The sequence below is a fragment of the Haliaeetus leucocephalus genome, unplaced genomic scaffold, assembly GCF_000737465.1.
Source record: "Haliaeetus leucocephalus isolate CR32 unplaced genomic scaffold, Haliaeetus_leucocephalus-4.0 Scaffold306, whole genome shotgun sequence".
Lineage (NCBI taxonomy): Eukaryota > Metazoa > Chordata > Aves > Accipitriformes > Accipitridae > Haliaeetus > Haliaeetus leucocephalus.
This window is the reverse complement of record NW_010972742.1, coordinates 1,308,048-1,317,496: the sequence shown is the minus strand read 5'-3', so window position 1 is coordinate 1,317,496 and position 9,449 is coordinate 1,308,048. Positions and strand designations below refer to the sequence as shown.

General features: G+C 38.3%; 1 protein-coding gene across 1 annotated transcript in view; it reads right to left on the bottom strand.

Annotated features, from left to right (window-relative positions):
* Positions 1-2,612: 2,612 nt before the first annotated feature.
* Positions 2,613-9,449, bottom strand: part of TTLL11 (tubulin tyrosine ligase-like family, member 11) — a 59,542-nt gene continuing 52,705 nt past the window's right edge. Inside the window, exons 8-10 of the mRNA XM_010571089.1 lie at positions 9,077-9,334; positions 6,532-6,638; positions 2,613-2,943 (exon numbers count right to left, since the gene is read on the bottom strand). Coding sequence (XP_010569391.1) covers positions 2,654-2,943; positions 6,532-6,638; positions 9,077-9,334 — 655 coding nt within the window. The 3' untranslated portion in view covers positions 2,613-2,653. The remainder of the gene's footprint in view (positions 2,944-6,531; positions 6,639-9,076; positions 9,335-9,449) is intronic.

Below are 9,449 nucleotides of genomic sequence, written 5' to 3'. Positions count from 1 at the left end.
AAAGTGTCTCTGGTCATTTTTTTGTGTGTGCACGGGCTGGTAACTTAAAGGCTATGTGAAATTGCTTTGGATGTTAAATAATATGCAGAGGAAATTGCATTAGATGGCAGGGAAGAGAAATGTGACTTTGTCATTAAGTCTCTAACGTACACTCCTGTTTTATCCCCCTCCTCCCCCCGAGAATAATATGGCATTCAATTTTCCAATTATATAAATACATGAACACTGGATTACTAGAGGCAGATAATTGAATATTTTGACTATTCTACAAGGGACCCTTCATGTTTGAAGCGGGAGATAAACAGGGCATGCTGCATCGGCTTCTGTATGCACAGGCTATAAAAATCTGAATTAGATCCAGAGAATATAAAGATCTCTAAAACAGAGAGAGATCTTACCAGTGTTCATTATATACAATAGTTAATTTATTCCACTGATAGCAGGGTAACTTATACAATAGCAAAACCTGGATATTTTAGGCCATAGATTGTACCACTTTAAAGCTGTAAGGAAAAGCATTCGCAGTTGTAGCATTTCAAATCCGACTCTTCTGTAGCTCTGTCTTTACAGGACATCAATCACAAGATGAGAGAAACTGTAAGCTATTTTCTAGTAACACACTGCCAATCGCAAGACAAATGTCAGATGTCACAAAATGAGAAGTAACCATTTTTCAACTTGTGAATGTCTTCAAATATATTACAATGAAAGTATGAAAAAAAATGACCCTTTCAGCTTCATTTGTTCTGACAGATGCCAGACCTTGGAGTTTGGCATTTTATCTTCATACTGCAATAATCTTTATGAAACTTAAACAAGGCTGAGGGCAGCGGCATTAGTCTACAATTGTCCTCTTACGTACAATACATAAAATTTCAAACATTCTAACCGTTGAACTAGAAAAGATCATCTACTACTACTCTTATTGGTGTTACAGAAAAAGACAAAAAGAAGAAGGGATGCCCACATCCAATATTAACACATGCTAGGTATTAGTTTCTTGTGGGCTCAGATTGACTTCTGCATTGTATTGCCATGCTGCTGATTGCCACTTAGGAAAAATGCATGCTGCTTAAAACTAACATCAGAAAAGAAACTCTAAACTTTTCCTGAAGTGAGAACTCACTCGATACCATGCGTGCATTTTGTCCATGACTTTAAATGAGTGGAGTCCCTCTGCACTGACAATGTGCGTCCAAGGTCACGTTTCTGACACACCAGCCATTGGAACATTTTGACATGGAGCTCAGGTAATTTTCTCCAATCCAAAGCTAAATGCCCAGACCCTGTCCCATCTTACAGCTTTGCAATTTTTGACAGTATGAAGAACACTAGAACATCAGCAGACTCATTAACATTACAGAATAGAACAAACGAGGAAAAATCAAACTTGGATGTAGACATACATTATTGTAATAAAATATCAGACCAAAAAGAATTTGACTGAACAGCCCTGAAGTTCCAAGTTATTCCTGTCCTTTCAGCCAGTCTCATGTTCTGCTTAGCCACCCCCCAGGAAGAGTGTGATTATGGAAGTCATCGTTCATTTCTTGAAAAATAAAACTATACTCTGTACAACTCCAGTGGTATAGCCCAGCATTCTTGACAAAATATCCTGTTAAATAATATAGATCTAATTTGTACAGAGTTATACTGTTATTTAAGGGAAAAAAATGAAGAATGTGTGCAAAGACAAAAAAAAATCTGCTCTAGGTGTTACTGCAGGTCCAAATAGGGTAACAAACATGCAAAAGGCAAAAAATAAGCAAACCTAGAAGTTAGCCTAAAGTCAGTGACAGGATTGGTTTCACTGGAATCTAAATGAACTCTTAGGCCTTTACAGTGTAAAGCTTTTTGCAGAAGCAGTGCTTAGTACCTGAAGACAAAACCATCACTTGATTCACCAAATTTGACTTAATGAAGTAAATTTTTTCTGTGAATAAGTGTGAGCTTATTGGTTCTGTGGAAGCAAAAGGATAAACATCTTTAGTTTTTCTTTAAAAAATTAACAGTACTTGTCATGGCGAAGACGTGTACAAAGCAGTAGAAGCCAAAATGTGATTTCAGTGTTTTAAGACTGACTTTAAAAAAATAAGTACATAGACAATGACCAAATCTGCATTGATTCCAACATACGCAGTCCAAGCCACCGAAAGGAGAGGGTCAAAACCTGAAGTCTGACCACAAATGTAATTCCAGGTTTCAGTTTTCCAAAGTCCACAACTGGTATTTGAGACTGCAGCTCCTTACTTGGTTTCCATGATACCTCCAGTGCATACAAAGCAACATAATTCCTTTGATATGAGTGTGCCTCTCGATCAGTGCAATTAATCCCACGATGCTGGTTATCATCCCACTGTATTTTGGTCCTTGTCTTCACACGTGGTTTTCTATATGCTTGGGATGAAAGCACAGTTTGTCACGTGAGGTGTACTGTAGGTCCAACAGAGAGGTAAATTAATAGCCATTGCCAGGATCATTATTTGAGAATGGGCTCTTGCAGTAGACTTTTTGAAGAGTGTAAATAAAAAAAAGCTGAAATAAATAATTGTGACTATCAGATGAAGGAATTCAAGAGTCTTGTCTCTCCTCCTGCAGTACATGCATGTACCTGGGAATTAATTCTCAGTTCTGTCCTGGTGAATTAGCACCATTAACAGTGATGACTTCTATAATCTGCAAATTTACTAGCTGCGGCCGTGCGATTCAGGAGGGGTGTATATGCAGCTGGTGTAAGGTGAAGTCCATCTGCCTGACAAGGAACTACTGCACTTCGGCGGTCCACAATTGCACGGCCACAAACCAAGCGCTTTTCATCCAGGGCAGCCAGATGATACTCACAAAAATGAATTAGCGATGCCACTTGCTCATGAAGTGGGAGGGACTTGTATTTTTTCTGAGCCAGACAGAAGAAAGCTTCGACAAAGGCTTGCAAACACATTCCTGCAAGGAAAAGGTGTTTATAGGAGATTCATAGCACAGTGTTCTCTAGCAAACTACATTCTTTAAGCATAATACTATCTCTTGCTTCTTTTGGCAGCAAGGCCAAATGTATATGTGCTGGGTATGGACACATACAATTGTGTTAGTTAACATCTTTTAATTTAAACAGCAGCCATCTAGAATCCTCACCAAGAAAAGAAACCGTCTGTCCTTCAAAGACCAAAAGACAACGTTTTATTTGTATGTAACACACACGCTCATTTAGTATTTCAGTACAGGGCATACCCAGGCTGGGTTACAGACGGGTGATACTCTCTGTCACTGAGGCTATTTCTGGTTTTGCAGACATCAGCCCGACCAGCACCCTGGCATCCAGAGGCAAACTGGTACAGCAACAACCAATTTTAAGATATTGTACAATTAAATTGATGTGATATCAGCCTTGACTTCTTCTGCCTCAAATATTAAATTGAAACCAAATCAGACACAGAGTAACATATTGAGCTTCAAGGAAGACAATCTACCTGGAGAAAAAAAAAAGTTTATATCGGCAACTGGATTGGGTCATTGAAACCTTGTATTTTTAGAGATGGATCTAAAAAGTTCAAATGTACAACTACTGAAACAGTATGTAATTTCACTCTGCAGCACTATAAAGATAACCCCATTACCAAGTACCACCTTATCACAGAAGTGAGTTTATTCGAAGCGTTACTTTCCTTCTGCAAAGACTGTACTAGGTATGAATCCTTAGCCTTAGAGGCCATTTTTTTCAGCCACACCCAGTAACTCTACAATAGTAGTTTTGTTTCAATTGAATTAAAAACAGTTGAAGTGTGTACGAAGGGAAAGTAGTGTAGTGCCAAAAAATTTCTCTGCTATAATAAAACTCTCTGCTCTGCCCCTTCACAAACAAAAGTCCCCTGCAGAAGCCACATGCTGCAGTACAGACTCTTCAGGTGTTGCTCAATCACATCTTACTAATAACACATTACCACAGCCAATGGAAAGAGGGGCTGCATATTAACACTAATTATTGTATTTAAAACCTTGAAGTAATACCTACTTTAATTCTTAATTAAGAAGCCAGACCACAACTGGTTTTGCAGAATGCCAGCAACAAGGAACAGTTATAGCTGCTTTGTGCTTTAACTGGCTTCCCAGTTTGAACATACACTTAAGAAGATTATTTTAGGATGTGATATTGAAAAGTTTGGGTTTTTTAACTTACTGTTGGCTTATTTATGCTGCAGGAAAGGCACCTTTTCAAAATATTACAATTACCTTCTGAAGTATAATTTCTCTCAACTAAGGCTGCAGCTGGGGTTGCTTACGATCTTGCCTGTAAAATAGCTTGCAAAGGAATTGGTGAGTTATCTGAAAGCAGCAGCTGCCAGCTCAGTAAATTATTTTATCAGTCACGGTGAGCTGCAGACAGGGAAAGCACCTTTGGTAGCATACACACTTTCTCCCCCATAAGTGACACTCATGTGAAGCATTTAATAAAAAAGTTAGAAGCTGCTGTTTTATGACAACAGCAATAGTTACTGTATTGATTACAGCTGGAAGTGGGCCAAACGCAAAGCCAACAGAAATGGTTGGGTATTTTGTGTTGTAACACCTGGAAAACATCTGGTTCATTGAGACTGTCAACAAATAAATCTCTTCATTTCTGAAAGCCTGAATATTCACTTGCATTTCTATCATTTTTGCTAGTGAAATTCTATCAGCTAACCACATAAATGACTTATACCCACACTGAAATGCTAAATGCAAATGCTCAAATTTTACATACCTGTGAAACTAAGGTGACCCTAACCTACCTAAACTAGTACAGGAGTTCACGCATAATAAATCATACTATCTCCTCTGCACTATACTTTCCTTTTCTCCCTTCTAATCTTAGATCTGGACTTATTCTTTTCATCAGCCATGTGAACAGTCTATTTTACTTATTCTCCTTTTCCCTTATCTGTCTTCATATTATTCTCCTTTTCCCTTATCTGACTTCATATACACAGACTCTACAGGTTATTATAGGATACCTATGTTCAAGCAAGACAAAATAATACTTATCTATTTCATACAAATATAAGCTTCATTAACATTTCTGAACCATGTTCAAATACTCAAAAAAAGGTTATATATAAATAATTTTACTGCTGTCACACCTGACCATGGCCTTTTATGTGTGTCACTAATTCTTGATGTTTATGCAGGAGGGAACTACAGACGTATTTTAGGGAGGTGGGATAATAAATACAAAAGTCAGTCTCAACTTGGAGACTTTTGTGTCTTCTGCTATTTTAGCATTCAAAAAAAAAAGATGCAGGAGTATATGCATTGATGTCCATGTTCAGCTTCTTACATAAAAATATATTTTGAACCGATTTCTGGGAAGATGCCAGCTTGCAGCTCTGTGACCAGCATGCTAGTTTATGCCAGCAGCATCAATGTGGATTTCTTTATCCCACACTGATTTAAATGGAACCTTGACAATCCTCTTTGATGGCCACAAGAAGCAGTGGCATAAAACCTTCCAGAATGCTCCAACTGCTGTTTCCCTGCTATAAGTGGCTCAAAAAATGTCATCAGGAACATTTAATGTTTTTTTGTTGGTTTTTTTTTTGAGATAGGAGTATTAACACAATTGAAATGATTCAACACTTTACAAAAGCGATATGGAAAAGTTGCCAAATTTATGGACTCAACTTCATATAGAAATGTAATAGCAATTCTAGAAATTAAGCTATATATTAAATGTAATATAACAAGAAAATAATCCCTGTACTCTGCTATTTGATAGATTACTGTCTCAGATCTAAAAATGTGACTAAAGCAGATGGGGAGGTAATTCACTACTGAAGGCTATGTTGGCTGTTTGACCCAGCTCCTGCATGAACAATTTACAGCAAGGGGTGCTTGTAGCAAAAACACACTGCTACTCATCCTTAATAAGAGCCTCTTTAATAGCTGAGCACTGTGCAAGTTTGTGCAGAAACCTATTGTCCTTCCCTCGCCCATCACAATGACAATGAAAATGAAAAAAGGGAGTGTACTGTTGGGCAGGTCACACACACACACACACTCCCTGGGAAAGGAAAAGTAACACTGGTAGTTTTGTTTGCCCCAAAGTAACCTTTTTGGGGAACACAAAACAAAAAGAGAAGTTAAGCATATTTATTTCTAGCTCCTGCATAGCTTTTGGTTTGGTTGGGTTTTGCTAGGCCATGTAAGCTACTCTAATATGGACATGCCTTCTTACACTGTAATTAAGTTGAAGGTTCCACTGGAAATGGTTTTAAATGCTTCTCTGCGAACAGCAACAAGTCTTACAAATGCAAAATTGCAAGCATAAAAAGGGGCTTGCAGAAGACTTTTTCCAATAAATAAATTGAAAACTAAGAGTGATCTGTTCTGTAGATAAAGGGAAACTGCACAGAACTAAACAGAAGAATTTGTTGTACACGTACATGCCCCAGATGCCTTGGTCCCATTTTTTTAATGGAATGTTTGAAGTGTGCTTGAGCTACCAAAATTGCAAAAAAACCCCAGCTTCCATAGTCTGCAAACACAAAATAGTGTTACCCGATTCTTTGTGGTCGATTCCCGTGCTGTTCCACCTTCTTGTGATATCAATATATAAGATATCTACAGAAGCCATTGAAAAATTGCTGTTACTCAATTTGCAGTTTCTGTTAAAAACAGACAAAATAAAGAAGAAATTCTGATTATGTCCAAACTTCCAAGTTAGGAAAAATTCTGCAAGGGCAACTGAAAGAACACTGGGAGAAAAGTTTACCCATATCATATGTACACACTCACCGTAACGCGCTTAGTCTAATAAAACACATACAGCAGACAGCAAACAAACCAGCGTTCATTAGGTTTACATATCTGAAATGGTACAAGCCCTGAATTTTTCACATGCAGAGCATCTCCTGTATGTACCTAGTCCTGCTGCCAGTTCAGATCACGCAGGCACCACCTCTGCCAGAAATGGCCCTGGGCAGGAGGAACGGCCCACTTCCAGGTGTGCACCTAAAAAAAAATCCAATTTGCACGTGGTGCAATCTCACGTCATTCTCTAGCCACAAAAAGGCAGCAGGTCATATTACAGATGAACTGGCTTATTTTGATTTTGCAACAAAGGGGGGGGGGGGAAACCCTGAGTATTTAAATTAAAAATATGACTTGACTGTTATACACAGCTTTCTCCCAGGCTATTGCCAGTACGCTTTCCAAGGCTGTAACAGAATGGAATTAATTGGTACATTGCAAAACCCAACACAAATCTGCACAGACTATCTACATGAGGCAGAGTTTACACAGAGAATACTTTCATTTGACTGACTGATCCTGTTTTAAAAGGGTTGGAGAAAAGCTTTCAGGCACAGAATTACTTCTTCATGCCTGAACACTGAACAGATTTACCCTGTGCGTTACTGAACACTGCATGGAAAACAGCAGCACCTCTGGATACATCTCCGGCATTTGGTGATAAGCACATGTAGGAGATCGACACTTGTGTGGTCTGAGCCTGCAGTGTAGTGTTGATCAATATATGAGAATTAGCCATCTGTCCAGTATTTCCAGATGTCTGGCAGCCTGGCTGGAACTAGTGGACATGCCAAAGAGCTGGCCAAAATTTTTAGCCAGAAAAGGAAAAAAAACCCCAACCCAAACCCCAAACACTGGATAATTTAAAAGAATCTTACTCTTTAGTAGCCTAAGCAGAGCTCCCTTAAAACAGAGCGTTAAGGTCTGGCCTAAATAGTCCTCCAAAAATCTTAGGCAGCATCCAAGCAAGGACTAGAGCCACTAGAGCTGGTGTTTCCCTTTTAGTTATTTTTTAGAACAAAGAAATTATTGAAGGGGAACAGATTTCGATTAGCTAAAATTTGAGTCAATAGTCTCTGCAACCACTTGCCCACACATACATGCACACACATATACACAAAGTCACACTTGTGTACCATTTTATTCTTGAAAAGTGATACAGCACACATCTTAGAAACATGGCCTTATTTCTGAAATGAGTAGTAATGACAGCATTTCAGAAAAGGGCCATGCAGTTGGTATAGATCCTCTGGGAAAAAATAAACAAAATATTTGCCAATATTAAAAAGTTTAATTTAACATGCATTAGGAAACTGCAAACACTACTTCACTGAGATATGGCAATTTATTTTAATATTCTTAAAAGAAAATATTGGCATTTATTCTGTGTTAATCTGAAAAGCGTCGAATTAAGGCTGGACTAAACAATAGAAAATACAGAACTTGAAACAATCCTGTACTGGCCTGTGGATAGAGCAGATGCCTTCAGTCATTTTCTATATATCATAATTTGTATAAATCAAATTGTTTACATTCATTCCTGAATGCTAAATGCATCTGCACAGAAACAGGACCTGTATTTTAAGAGTACATCTGCTGCTGCTGCTTATTTCTTTTGTCATTGTCAATGAAAGACAGAAAATGAGATATTTGTACCATGACTAGAACAGATATATCCGTAAAAAACAATGAAAAAAACCCTCACGAATAAAAAGTACGTGAAAAAATAAATTGAGTTCCTTGCCATTGCAAGTTGCAATTTCACAATGCAAATCCTTGGTGCACAATGCATCAGCAACTGGCATTTGGAAATCCTTTCCTGTGGCCTGGGGCAGATGGCTGTGCCCCCAAAGCCAACAGAATCAGATCAAGTGAGCCCATTTCGGTTGTCACTTTCTCACAATGGTATTCTGATGATTTACTAGGAACGTGACATGTTGACTAAGACTGCAAATAGTATCTCCCAAAGTATTGCTGATCTGCTGTAGAATAAAGATGCAGGTTCCTATTAGACACAGTTTCATAGGTCAGGTATTTTGGGAGCTTGGAATGATAAAAATATATCTGTTTTATTAAAAAATATGCAATGGTTCAATAGAACTTATGGGGAAAAGTTTCTTTAGAAGGCATTACTAAACCTACAAGCAAAAAATGTACCACTGTTAGGGCCCGCTTTTATTCAACAAAACCTAAGATAAGCACAAGGACAACAGTACCACCCCACAGGATCACGAGTTTCTAAGTTCTCGACTATGGTTTAAGCAATTCCTAAAGAAACCTTCCCTTTACTAACCTTATAAATGTTCGGAAGCCTGTTGGCCCCAACTTTGTTGTCCCTTTTACACCAAGAAATCGGATAAACAGTGCAGCCACTCTGTCCACAAGTCGCAGGTAGTTGAACTGCTTCGCGTACTTGGGAAACACTTGCTTGAGACAAAGGGAGGGGAGACCAGCCTCTGGGCTTTTGGTGGTATCGTATTCCGGTCTGTCTGCCGGTCCCGCATCCAACAGCTCTTCGTTTGCTTCTGACACATGCTCCAAAGTCTGACACCTGTAGCACATAAAATAATTGTATCTTATGTTAACCTTATTCTTAGAAGATACTTTCTTTCTGGATGTTTTTAAATTATAAAACATTATTTTATGAGATCTTTACAATAATGTAG